This window comes from Penicillium manginii (genome assembly GCF_028828005.1).
Source record: "Penicillium manginii strain IBT 31320 chromosome Unknown utg000009l:1.0-3297300.0:1.0-3298630.0, whole genome shotgun sequence".
Taxonomy (NCBI): Eukaryota; Fungi; Ascomycota; class Eurotiomycetes; order Eurotiales; family Aspergillaceae; genus Penicillium; species Penicillium manginii.
The window spans coordinates 2,178,874-2,192,286 of NW_026643110.1; the positions used below are offsets into that span (position 1 = coordinate 2,178,874).

A 13,413-nucleotide genomic window follows, 5' to 3' on the forward strand; every position below is an offset into this window, starting at 1 on the left:
TGGAAAAGAGATGGGGGCAACATCAGCAAACGAAGGTCCATACGTTGTAACTAGCCTTCAGATCTTAATAAGCGGGATTTCGGAACTTGCGCACTCTATAGATCCACAAATTTGGTTGTACAGGGGATGGGAACAAAGATCTACACTGAACATACACCGAACTAGGACTCAGTCACCATATATAGGGGTTTGAAAAACCCAAGTAAATTAATAATATTGGCAAACGGCTGATAAATCAGGTACCAGAATCTGTTCACTGCCATCCAGACCATTAATTACTTGTTTGTCTGCAGAAACTTCACTGCTCCGTACCACAACTTTTGTTTCTCTTCTATTTATATGTGACTAAGTGATGCAATATCATATCCAAACGATCGGCTTTTCTACCTGGGCTAGAATTCATCGGTGGGCAAGTTCTGAAACTTCTTGCCGGGTGCAAGAAATAGGACATCACAACATATATCCACCGAGATTCTACTATAGCGGCGTTCCACCGACGAGGTATTAAGACCGTTGTGGGAACCTTAGAGGATGAATCTATCATATGGCAACATGTATCTGGCAGTGATATTATTATTTACAGCTCTAATACCGATTATCTACTATCCACGGAGCTATCCTTGACGGTATTCAGCAACGCGCTGAATATAATCAATCCACCATTTACATCCATAGGAGCGGCGCAGGCATCCAGATTACTGCGACGGGGCTCTCAAAGGAGTTATTCTCCTTCATTTGGCGGTGCTTTGCTGCCAAAAATCCGTATATTGGAAGAGATCCTCAAGAAAGATGATGTTCCTGTGGCAGCCAGCTGCCCGTGCTGTCTCGGGAATAGATAACTCGCCGCTGTGGATCATATAGTATCATAGATGTGTGGAAGCGGCTAGGTTTGTGGCCATCGTTGGGCGGACCACTCGTGCTTAATCTTAAGTGTACCTCCTGAGAAAGGCTGTTTTAGTGGAGGGAGACGGAGGTGTCGGTTGTATTGAAATGACAAGCAAATACCAGCCTTCAATTACTATATTATATATAAACGAAGTAATATATACCCAACTTATCAGGGTCGCGCCAGTTTCGGGACGTACTGTATCGAAGCTATCTCCATCTCAAAATGTACAAGCCGGCCATTAAGCAAGCCCCACAGCAAAACCATCTAGTATGAATATAAAATAGAAACACCAGAAATGAAGAAAAACACACAGGTATCAAGAGAAGCGTAGAAGTGAACACATCAAAACAATATCATCAATATCGCATCCATCATGACAGAGCAAAACGACCATCAAAATGCCACCCCACCATTACTCAAACCCTCTGCCCCCGATAAAAATGCGTATTAGGTCCAACAGAGTCTGTCGTCAAAGGTTCCTCAATTGAGGCCGTCGAAACGGGCTCCTCATTCCCAGACTCACTCCCACCCCGATATTTCTCTCCCTGCGGGAGATGTCTCCTCGTCCGCACGGACGGCAACAAATCAATCACGAAAGAAAGCACATATCCCGTAAAGACAAACGCAATAACCCACTCCAGGATAGCGCCGATATTCTTCTTCTCGCTCGATTTGGCATTCATGCAGACGCCGAAGCCGATTGCGAGGCCGACTTCGATTATTATGAAGGCGAGTTTGATGATGAAACTTGCGAGCAGGATTCGGTGTTGGCTGCGGTAGAATATTCCGATCCAGAGGTATTCGGCGCAGATTAGAATTGCGCTTATTATGTAGCCGACGCTGGGAGATGGTTAGTAAACTAAACTGAATTGAGGTAGGGTAGGGTAGGGTAGGGCCTGGTTTGGGGGAGTGTGCTCACAGGAAAAGTGCCAAAAACCCATCATGAAGCTTGGGATGTCTCAGCGTATCAAAAATCGACAACAGGATAAGTCCCGCAGCGCCCGCGACGGCGAAGAATAGCGAGGAGATGGCGCACGCTTTGTCGAATTTGCCCTTGTTTGGCGCGAGTTGGCCTGCGTGGCGGAGCCAGCGCTCTGAGAGAAAGGCTAGATCTAGGAAGACGACTGTGACGACGCTTCCTGCGATGAAGAGGGGTTTTAGACCTTGGGCACCGACGTCTGAGATGTATCTATGTTGTGCGACTTGGTTAGAGTTGGGGTTCAAGGCAAGTATAGCGGTGCGACATACGCGATTGTTTGGCCGTTTTCCATGCTGGCGTAGACTGGTTTGCCTTGGACGACCCAGGTGACTAACATCGCGATTAACATTGCTGCTGGTGGTTAGCTGTTTGTTCAGGTTGGAGTTGGAGGTGCGTCGCATCGCGTCGCATCGTTTCGGGAACGGGGGAGTGCATCACTTACCAACCCACATGCAGGCCGAGACCAACGGAAACACCCAAAATGAAACGATCCACATGTTGCTGGAGTGTCGCGAAGACGAAGTCTTGGGTTTGCGCGAGATAATAATAAATGGGGTGAAGGGGTTGGAAATCGGCGTCGATCTCTTCCTATGTATATGGTACGGAAGTCTCGGCTCGGGGTGGCTATGTGTACAAACTCAACTATTACTGATTAGCAATCTACGTGCAAGGGCCTTTGCAGGAGGAAGATTCGATCCAATCGAGGCAGAAGTGGTGGGCGGATACCACAGCCGACGAAAAGAGCGGGCGCGAACTCACCAGGAGTAGATCGAGGAGATGTTTATACACTATTGACAAACAGGTCGAAATGGCATTCCTCGATCGACGAGATGAGGGCGTGCAAAATTTGTGTTTGCAATATGCTTTTGTGGCGCTTGAGGAATCCGGCAAGGGCGGCGCCGCAGATCACTCTGTTTGATTTGATGAGGTCAGGTACGCGGGAGGTGTCGGAATGGAGACTGGATGGGTAGAGGGTGTATTGAGTTGGAGGGAAGGGTTGAGGAGGAAGTTTTCGAGAGAATCCGACTCTCGGATGGTGATTGCTGTGACAAGAGGGAGATGCAAGGGCAGAGAAAGGAGTGGGAGTATAAATGAAGAAAGGAGGGATTGGACCGACGTCATTCTCTGCCAAGGTATTCAAGTTGGCATCCACGAAGTACTCGCATCACAGTGGGTCCCATTACGACTCGAGTGCGGAAATGCTGCTGTCTATGAGGGGCCATTTACCATCTAGAGTATAATGTAGCGATACTCTAGTCATACTGTGGCTATGTTGGGGCTGATCGCAGAGATTATCATATATGCCTGATCTGATCTGATCTCATCTCATCTGATGTATTCACAAAAGGAAAGTCTACCGAACGCCATTTCGCATAAAATAAGAGCCCTTCAAATCCAAAGAACACAGGCACCTTAAGAGAGACACAGACACAAACTTTTCTTCTTCCTACCATCACATCACATCACCGACTTTTCCGAGACGAAGGCCGACTTTGTCCAGCCCGGCTGCTGCCTCCAGAGACTTTGCGTCGCTGGAGACCAGCCGGGTTAGGGCGCTCGACAACTTTCACGAATTGAACTTCATCATCATCTTCCTCCTCACTACTACTGCTACTACTTTCGGTCGCTTCCTCACTTGATATCTCCGATTCCGAACCCAGTTCCTGCTGGCTGCCCCGTGGGTGCGGCATGGATTGACGCGCGTTATCTGGGGACTGGCGGTACTGCGCTTGGATCGGCGACATCCCGGCTGGGTAGCTCATCCGACTCTGGGGCCCGACTCGAAGATCGCTAGGTAACTGCGGTTGGTAGGGTGGTTCCGCTGCGTAGGGATTCATCTGCGGGTGATAGTATGGAGGAGGTGCCCAGGAAGGATCATCAGGAAGAGGCCGCGAGTAAGCCGGCTGTGGCGTGGGCGGCTGCTGATGCACCGGCATCGACAGCGGACGACCGTTTGGTGGAAATCGTTCCGTGAAAGCGGGATACCCAGGCCGAAGAGGGGAATTCGAGCTCGAATTCGACTGCGGGCGCAAGGACTGGGTCGTTGGTGTTCGAGGACGATGGACAGAGGACGAGCTCGTGGGTCGAGCAGCAGCTGGACCGAAACCCTGACCCCATCCCGGTTCGATCGGCGTGGATGGATAAGGCGCCATCGCTTGCTCCGGCGCCCTGGATTTCTTTTTGCGCGAAGGCGGCTTGATCGTCATTGACGCACCGGCTTGTCGGACACGCCGGGCACCGCTCGGGTCCTCTGTTTGTTGACGCTTGCGCTCTAGGGCATCGAGCTCAGGCTGGGATAAGCGGACGTTCTTCTTGCCCAGCATTTGCGCGCGACGAATGCGCTCCAGTGCAGTTTCCACCAGTTGATCCTCCTTGTCCCGCATGGCAAGCTGAACCGCGTATGCCACCGTGCTGTCTTGATGCCCGTATAAATCGTAATCACCCCCGTCGACCGATGCGGCCTCGTGCCCTTCGATTGACTCTTCGTAGTTGTTGATGGTTCGCCTGCGTGGTCCTCTTTCTCCGTACTCTATTTGTCGCATGTGTGCTCGGCCATTGCGGAGCTGCCGTCCGTAATAATCCTTCTCGTAGTAATCCTCCTCTTCACTGTCGATTTCCTCCACTCGTGTATCCTCGCCCCAAAAACCTGCTCCTCCTCCTCCTCCTCCACCTCCTCTGTTGTGTCTCCCTGTTCGTGCCGCCGGTGGTCTTCCCCATCGGGGCATGTTGTTAGGAGCTCGCGGCCGACCACCCTAGACCGCCTCCTCGGAAAAAGCATTCTCGATTGGTTTATCCATAAAAGCGGCGTGGCCGAAGACGGTCACGCCAGTGGCGCCGATCAGCCAGAGGACTGTGGCGATGGGGGAGGCCCAGAGACCCAGAGGGACACCGATGCAGAGCAGCGCGGTGTAGAGTTGCGAGGTGTTGAAGCGACGGAAACCGACGTCCAGGTCGCGGCCGTCCAGCTTTCCGATTCCGTACAGACTGGCGGTGACAAAAATGATGACAAACAGAAGGAGCGGGTTGGTCAACAGGCTGTAGATGCTGAGCATGACGAAGACGACGGCATAGTTGCTGGAGAAGTAGGAGAGGTTGTAGTTGACGCGACTTTGAACCTCACCGAAGTTGGCGGGCTTGGAAATGCGCTTGATGTCGAGGAATTCGGAGACGGGGCGTAGGTTGGCGAATCGCGTGCTCAGGGATTGGGCGCGGATGTTGTTGAAACGATCGCCGAAACGCGAGGTGATGGCGTCGATGGGGATAGAAATGGCCATGATGGAATTGATGTGGTGGGAGGGAGTGGGAGTGGGAGAGTGGAAGTGGGAGGGAAGTTGATGAAGGGAGAACTTAAGAAGGCAAGAAAGTGAGAAAGTGAGAAAGTAGGCAGAAGTGAAGTTGGCTAATCACAAAGGGAGGTCAACTCTTTTTTTGGAACTTCAATCTTTCCCCCTTTTTGACTAGTCAACAGGCATCCATCAGCACAAACATGGATTGAAACAGATAATTGATGCCAGATCGCCTGAGAGTTATGACAGCACCCTAAGAATGGCCCATTTTGTTTGCGGCCTCACCGGAATGGGCCATAGTATATCGTGTCCTCGTATGTTAATAGTGGTAGTGATGATGAAGAAGTGTACAGAGTAAAAAGAGGAACAAGTCAATTATAACAGATTCGATCTGATTGTCCAGAACAATCCTGATTTAAATAGACAAGTCCATGAATTCCCATTAATTCCCCCCCCTCACTTGGCCACGTCGAGATGCGTTGGTGGAGGATCCGACCGCTTTTTGCTCCATCCGCAAACACCAAAGCCTCCTCCCCCATTCGTTCCCACCTTTTTCGGTGCTTGCATGGTTGACCGCTTCAACTCTTCATCATGAAGCCCATTCTTTCGTTTTTACTTCTCGTTTTCGTCGGCCTTGCTGCTGCTTGGTCTAAAGATGGTTCGTTTCGTGACAGCAGTCAACAGTGCTCTTGCAGTTATGTTACTGTTACTGTTTACTGTGTCCCCCTGTCCACCGTGACACCCATACTGACTTGATCCTCAGACTACGAGATCTTCTCACTTCGAGACGATGTCGCTACCTCCGAAGGAACCAACGTGACATTCTACGGTATGTCCAACCCATTGCGTTGATATTGCGTTGCCTTGCCATTGGCATCAGCATCAGCATCAGCATCAGCATCAGCTACCTCCTATCCTATCCCACCCAACCCATCCGTCCACCCAACTAACCACTTCACCAACAGACTTCCTCGAAATCCCCGCAAACGCAAACCAAGACAAAATAATCAAGGCCCACCGCAAGAAATCCCGAACCCTGCACCCAGACAAGGTAACCCGAACCTTCATCGCAACCTACAAAACAACCCACGAAGGCAGCAGCCCCAGCAAGCGTCAAATCGAGACAGCCGTAAAAGAAGCAAACACGCGCTCCGCCCGCCTAAACCTCGTCGCCAACGTCCTCAAGGGCCCCGGCCGCGACCGCTACGACCATTTCCTGAAACACGGCTTTCCGCTGTGGAAGGGCACGGGGTACTACTACAGTCGATTCCGGCCGGGTCTGGGCTCTGTGCTTATTGGGTTGTTCCTTGTCTTTGGTGGTGCTGCGCACTACGGTGCGCTTATTTTGGGCTGGAAACGGCAGCGCGAGTTTGTGGGGAGGTATGTTAGGCAGGCGAGGCGTGCGGCTTGGGGTGATGAGATTGGCGTGCGTGGGTTGGAAGCCATTGGCGGTCCTACTGCACCTGCACCGGCCCCGACCCCCGCTGCGGATTCGGGCAGTGAGCAGCAGGGTGCCGTGGCTATGAATCGGCGTCAGAAGAGGATGATGGATAAGGAGAATCGTACTAAGGAGAAGAAGGCCCCCCCGCGTGCGAGCGACTGCGTCTGCGTCTGCGTCGGGGACTTCGACGCCGACGGAGGGTGTGTCTACTGGGGAGCGGAAGAGGGTTGTTGCGGAGAATGGGAAGGTTCTTATTGTTGATTCTGTTGGCAATGTGTTCCTTGAGGAGGAGGATGAGGAGGGTGTGCGGAAGGAGTTTCTGCTTGATGTTGATGAGATTCAGAAGCCCGGGATTACGGAGACGATGGTCTTCCAGTTGCCCATTTGGTGCTTTAATAAGACTGTTGGGAGGGTTTTTGGGTCTGCGGATGCCGACGTGGAAGAAGAGGTTGTTGATGAGGATGAGGTTGAGGCTGAGGCTGAGGCTGTGACTTCTGCTACGTCGAATACTCGGTCGAGGAGACGGGGAAAGCGATCGCAGCGATAGGTTGCTGGTGACTGGATGGCTGGCAGCTTTGCTTCTGGCCTTACCTTCTTGAATCGGGATCTAGATGGTCACCGGTTTTGTCTGTATTAGATTATTATTTTTTGTTGAAAAGAAAAGTCGATAGAATTGAAACTCTGTGATATTATCTACCTAGGTATTCTTCTTCTCAGAACTGCTGTGTCTACATAAGAGAGCCACGTACATATGTACATATCCAACAGCCTGAGCCTGGGTCCATTGTTTACGGACTCGGAGGCACTGGCATACATAGACTATTGTAACCACCAGCCACCCTGACATCTCCTAGCGGATCCACCAGTGAGAGACGAACACAACAGCACTCTACTCCATATCCCGTACTAATATAGTAGCTCCGACGTAGGGGGTCGAAAACGGGGCACATATCCACCGCGTTGGGTACCGACACATCAACACTCACCGACTCGAGGATCAGTTATTTAAGGAGGCCTAACCCCGCGAGTTCACTTTTGCGTACTTTTTCTTTACTCTCGGTCTCTTTCCGACACAAGTGCTGCACGAGAATGGTGGCTTTTCTGATTGAGGAAGGTGCTCGTGCAGTACAGTGCAGCAAAGCAAAGCAGTGATCTAATCTAAGCTAAATCCAAGCAGGCCGCCCAGAAGGAACAGGATATGGAGAATCGAAAGGGGCAGAGGGGACGAAACAGGACAGGAAAAGCAGAAAGACAAGGACGAATCACAGAACATGACAGGAAAGAGAAACAAACATAAGGATAAAGCATGCGGAGTCGGAGAGCGGTTCATCAGTCGTGAGGTATCATTCGTCCCCATCATTTAGAAGAAAAAAAGAGCAAAGGCAAAGGGAGGGTGTCGAGCTATGCCCAACAGGCAGCATGAACAAATCCACCACCACGCCCCCCCCTAAGCAAACATCTTCGCAATATTCATCAAACTAGTCAGATTCTCCGACATCCCCGACCCACCACCGCCACCACCACCATTAAATCCCCTCGCACCACTGGCACCCGCACCACCAAGAGCACTCATAACACCATGCGGCAACCGCAGCCCAACCATAGCAAGCAACTTGGGCAAAACCCCACTCGTCAACAGCGGAACGATAACAAGCATCAACACCTTGAACGGATTCTTCTTCGCATAGCGGATGATATCACGGAATAACCGCTTCACGTCCCGAATCATGCGCTGCACAAAGCCCTCTCGAGGTCTGGCGCGTCGGGACGACGAACTAAAGGCCGAGAAGACGGAGTGCGTGGGGCTGGACCGTCCGCTTGAGCGGCTGGTTGTGCGGCCCAGGTTGAAGAAGGAGGGTGCTGAGTTGCGGGTGTGGTGTGTTGATGTGTAGCCTGATTTGCTGCGGGTTGGTGAGCCGCCGCGGCGGCGGACGTAGTAGCCTTCGCCTTTGGAGTTGGTAGTGTGGTGCGAGTGCGAGGTGGAGGATGAGCGTCCGTCGAACCAACCCATTGTTGCGATTGAGATGGGGTTTGTTCTGGTTTGGTCTGGTCTGGTCTAGTGGATTGATTTGTGTGGTGCGCAGAAGAGCGGTGGGGAAGATAGATGATCGCTGATATGGGGCGAGCTTGTAGTGTAGAGTAGATTGGAAATTGATGAAGATAGATTGATGAGAACAGTGGATGTTCTTATCGACAGCTCTCGATTCAGAGATTTTCCGAATCGCCCCTGTGTGGCGGGCGAAAAGAGACAGATGCAGGTCAGCCGCTTGGAGGTGCAGATGGCATGCGCAATGTGTGGTCTAGGCCGGTGTACTGTACGTGTTTACTCCACCGATTTGCTTTGCAGAGCGGGGGGATGGGTGAATGCAGCTGCGAGATTGACAGCAGTGTAGGAGATGGAACAAGCTTGCGACGAAGCTACGAAACAGTACGGAGTACGGAGTTGGGGCCTGTACCTAGGTAAGCGGGAGATAATGTTGGTGGCTGGGGAATTGCTCAGGGTTGTCTTGCGGTTGTGAGACGCCGCTTGTCTCAGGGGTGGGTTCGACACCTCATTCTTGAGGCAGAATAGGGTACCTCGATTTGCCACGATCTACAGCATGTCCATGGATAATTTATCCATTAGATTGTACTCGAAGTTAATGCTGTGTATCTGATTCGTCTATTTGGGTTTCCCGTTTTGGTACACTACCAAAGTCAAAAACTAGGTATCCTTCGAGAACCTCGGAATGAACATCTAGACTTGTACCTCCCATGTACCTGGCTTGCGAATTTTGAACCCAATAAAGCCTGTACCTTTGGAATTGCAGAAGAACAAGAAAGCGGAATTTCTGGATAAGGAATTGGAACAGCTTTCCAGTCATACACAAATGGGCTTACGCTTTCCAGGGGAAGGAAACCGAGTCGCTGAAATGCAAGAGTCAACAGCTTATTCGAAACTGAAACCGCATCCAAATTTGAAAACAGTAAGGCGATGCCTCCACTATTGTCGGAACGTCTTTGGCGGCTGGGCATAGCATGGGAGAGGACTGGCGGCTTCGGAGACTGATATCGCATCGCCATCTGTATTTCCGCACTCGCATTCATAGATCACCCCATCATTAATCATCGAAGCGAAATTGATGTCTCTCTTATCTATATGTGCATATGCCCTAAAATTGCCGAAGCTCTCATGGTAGCCTTTTTAGTCGATTGTATTCTGCTTCTACCTTAGGACTCTAGATATTGGTCCTTTGTCGGTCGTGGCTTATACTAGCTAACCAGTAATGGAGGTATATGGTTACATTTATTGGGTTCCTATTTCTAGTCGAACAATTTATCTGTCGTCAGTTCACGGGTCTCGATTTTGGTGCTCGTTGGTTTTTCCGCGACATACTCGTTCAACATTATGTGCCGCCAGTTTAATGTACTGGTGCTAGTAGGTATTCGATTACTACTAGTTGTAGTTCTATAGCTCATTCACTGCCTAAATTGAAGGACACCTGATGCTGAGAAGAGCGGAATCCCTATAGTTCCACTGGAGGTTGCTTCAACTTGAAGCTAGAACATATATCGCCCGCAGATTTTAATCAAGCACATAGTATTCCTTGTTCTTCTACATCGTCGTAACTACAGCTACTAGTAGTTGTTTCTCGGATTAATTTGGAACATATTCGAATGCTCATACTCCTTGAATTAGTACTAGTAGTACTTATGTGAACTAGTAACTTCTGTCTCGATCTGTAGCATAAAGATGCCGGACAAAGTGTATGAAGCGGGGCGACCTGGGCACCCCGGAGTTTATAACTGGGGTTATTGGAATTTAGGCATACTGGACTTCTGCGACACAAGTAACTTATACGGTCGCCACCTATCTGCTTGAAGGAAAGGAAGAAAGCATATGAGTATGGATATCAGCTATGAAAGAGAAGAAGAGGGAGGTGAGGCAGGAAGCCAGAGATGGCTGCCTAGCACTATCATAAAAAGTAACTATCAAATAATGCTACAACAATAATCTCTCTTGGAGTAATCAAACTTGGACCTCCGGGTTATACCTCCTGTAATGTAAAACCTCCCCACAAAGATTTTCTTATGCTTCAGTTTTGCCCTTTTCGGCTTCGGTCGGTTCTAGGGAGTTACTGATCAGAAATCCGGTCGGTACCTCACTGCAAATTATGGGCAGGGGTTGCAGGGACGGCCAAGGACGGCCAGGGGCGGCTAGGAAAACTCGGAAATGTGCACAGGCTGAAAGGGGCGCACTGAGGCTGTATGGCAGTGTTAAAGCTACCCTGTCCGATAATGGTGATCTCATCGTAAAGTCAGAAGGGTTGGGAATCGATCAACACAGAATACGCATCGTTGCCCCTCTATCCAGATCCAGCGCGTGGGGAAAACAAATTTCTCACTTGGCAAGTTCTTATGTTCATGGTGGATTGAAAGACCTGCTCAAGTACCATTTCCTCGGCGGCTCTGGGCACTACAAGCCCCCCCCGCTAGCCAGGTTCAGCGGATGGAAAAAACAAATTTCTCACTTGGCAAGTTCTTATGTTCATGGTGGATTGAAAGACCTGCTCAATTCCCATTTCCTCGGCGGCTCTGGGCATAACCAGCCCCCCTCTACCCTGTCAGATTTAGTCCACGAGAAAGGCAAATTCATCACTTGGCCAATAGGCATTCCCTCGGCGGTTCTGGGCATGACAAGCCCCCCCCGCTAGCCAGGTTCAGCGGATGGAAAAAACATATTCCTCACTTGGCATCTGCTTAATTTTATAATGGATTGAAAGACTATGAGTCGGACTCGGATGGCCCGGATACTGCTGGCCTCATCATCAAACCCATGATCTGTATGTGAGAGGCCTGCTAGACAACCCTATGCAGCACACAGCCAGGTGGTCGGTCCTTCGTCTTTCCTCTTTCGCTTTCCGTTCATTTCAATTTTATTTTTGGAGGCTCTGGATTCCATTTTTGGCAATTTCTTGTGAATATAATTTCAATTTTGTCCTCTTTTGTAAATTCGAATTTCATATCCACAAACTATAAGGGGCCCTCTTCCTCCCTCCCTTCTGGCCTATTCCACCTGGGGAGTGACTACTGAATAAACAATCTGGAACTCCAAATACAAAATCCCCATTCAAAAACAACCATAAGTGTCCTTGGTGAAAATCTTGGATAATCCTCTGATTACATTGCGTTGCTCGTTCCACCCGACTCCCCGACATCTATGATCCTCAATCGATCCCACCCGCCAAACACACGACCATATTCCACCAAACTCAATTCCTCATTCAACTGTGTAGGATGTCTTTTGGTCTCTCGGTTGGAGAAATAGCCCTTTGCGCCCATATAACCTATCATTTGTTTTCATCTATTACCACCGGACGCAGACGGGCGCCGCAGGACCTAAAAGAACTACAAGATGCATTATTCGGACTGTACTGTGCTCTTGGAATCTTAAGAAGGGAATATGAGACAGTTTTAGCAAGGATTCCATTTGAGCACGGCGCCGCTTTGGCGTACATCATTCAATCGTGCCAAGATACACTTCACGAGCTCGATAATGCGACGGCCCAATACCGTGAAGTAATCGAAAACCGACACGCAGTAATCTCACCAATTAGAACCCAATTTAAGATACAGTGGAAACGAATCATGTGGAGTTTCCGTGGAGAAATTCTTACAAAATACCGCCAAAAGCTCCAAACACATACTGATTCGTTGAACCTCCTCCTGAATACTTTTCTATGGTTAGCCTCCTGTCCCGTCATGTCTCTGAAACGAAACTAAAAGTGATCTTCTTTCTTTTGCAGGACTGCTACAAGTCGCATTGAGGAAAGCGGCCGATCCCACGAACAGAGGCTAAATGAGCTTTTGCAACAAGCATCTCGATTCAACGATGAATTTCAACAATCTATGCGGACTCTTCAGGTGACCATGCAGTCTACACAACGGCACCATATTCTCGGCTCGCGAGTTTCCATGTGTCTGACTGGCTAAGAACTGAAGAGACCATTGGCATTCGCAAGCAAGAAAGTCCTCACCACCTGCCCCAGGTGGGCAGCACACCTACTCTTAGTAGTAGGTACCATGGTTTGGATCTAATACATTGGCACTGGCGAGCCTAGTAGTAAGCTTGATGTATGTTGCGAGCTTCATCGGACAACTTCAAGTTCAAGTTGAGCGTGGCGGGGCGTTTAGACTCGGAGGATAAGCCCCCCAGGGCCGGAGGTTTCTTGTTTATATTGTTGCCATTTCTTTCCAAATATTTGGGTATAATCTCACCGGGGGCATAGATCGTAGTATGTATAGATACAAAGTGAAAATTCTACATCGATGGATTCAAGTAGTGGGTTCCAAGATCGGGGCGATATCTCCACTCTTACTTTAATTTAAGTTCAGTTGGTCCTGATTATTACCTGGACCAGAGAGCACAAAATAAAAAGTAAAAGAAAATTTGAGTGGCGAATAATTTCTTGATTTCTGATGGGGGGGTGACTCTTCTAATAAAACTGAACTCGCCAGTTGATCGATCATATCTGATTGTTTATTAACCTGTCAGCAACAACTGATCTGTTACCCCGCAATGATGCCCAACCCCGCCCTGGACATCTTTGTTGATGATTTACCAAAACGAGTTCTGCTATCCGTACCATGGTGACATTTTGGTTACCATTTGAGGCTCTGTGATCGCAAAGTTTTCCGTATTCCCACCAATTTGCAAGAGATCTCGAGCTCGTAATAGGGCCGGTGTTTGGCGCTGGAATCACCTGACTGTGGCCTAGCGCCTTCCTTAGGTTGGACTTTCAGCTTTGCTTCTCAAAACACCGTGATGTGCACCGCT

The 13,413-nt window shown here is 49.6% G+C and overlaps 6 protein-coding genes across 6 annotated transcripts; 2 read left to right on the top strand and 4 right to left on the bottom strand.

Moving 5' to 3' along the window:
• Positions 1–1,305: 1,305 nt before the first annotated feature.
• On the bottom strand, positions 1,306–2,365 carry N7533_012530 (Frag1/DRAM/Sfk1 family protein; the record flags this gene model as incomplete). Its single annotated transcript, XM_057109180.1, has 4 exons — positions 1,306–1,729; positions 1,809–2,078; positions 2,138–2,219; positions 2,311–2,365. 4 exons carry the CDS (start codon positions 2,363–2,365, stop codon positions 1,306–1,308), a joined length of 831 nt encoding a protein of 276 aa, XP_056954281.1.
• N7533_012531 (uncharacterized protein) lies at positions 2,319–2,787 on the top strand (the record flags this gene model as incomplete). The annotated part of the gene is made up of 2 exons (XM_057109181.1): positions 2,319–2,460; positions 2,525–2,787. 2 exons carry the CDS (start codon positions 2,319–2,321, stop codon positions 2,785–2,787), a joined length of 405 nt encoding a protein of 134 aa, XP_056954282.1.
• A 544-nt stretch (positions 2,788–3,331) lies between these two features.
• N7533_012532 (uncharacterized protein) lies at positions 3,332–4,594 on the bottom strand (the record flags this gene model as incomplete). Its single annotated transcript, XM_057109182.1, has 1 exon — positions 3,332–4,594. One exon carries the CDS (start codon positions 4,592–4,594, stop codon positions 3,332–3,334), a length of 1,263 nt encoding a protein of 420 aa, XP_056954283.1.
• Positions 4,595–4,621: 27 nt separating this feature from the next.
• On the bottom strand, positions 4,622–5,143 carry N7533_012533 (putative COPII vesicles protein Yip3; the record flags this gene model as incomplete). Its single annotated transcript, XM_057109183.1, has 1 exon — positions 4,622–5,143. The coding sequence occupies one exon, from the start codon at positions 5,141–5,143 to the stop codon at positions 4,622–4,624; it is 522 nt and encodes a 173-aa protein (XP_056954284.1).
• A 603-nt stretch (positions 5,144–5,746) lies between these two features.
• On the top strand, positions 5,747–7,143 carry N7533_012534 (uncharacterized protein; the record flags this gene model as incomplete). Its single annotated transcript, XM_057109184.1, has 4 exons — positions 5,747–5,813; positions 5,919–5,984; positions 6,121–6,687; positions 6,752–7,143. 4 exons carry the CDS (start codon positions 5,747–5,749, stop codon positions 7,141–7,143), a joined length of 1,092 nt encoding a protein of 363 aa, XP_056954285.1.
• A 900-nt stretch (positions 7,144–8,043) lies between these two features.
• On the bottom strand, positions 8,044–8,607 carry N7533_012535 (uncharacterized protein; the record flags this gene model as incomplete). The annotated part of the gene is made up of 1 exon (XM_057109185.1): positions 8,044–8,607. One exon carries the CDS (start codon positions 8,605–8,607, stop codon positions 8,044–8,046), a length of 564 nt encoding a protein of 187 aa, XP_056954286.1.
• Between the last annotated feature and the right edge of the window lie 4,806 nt (positions 8,608–13,413).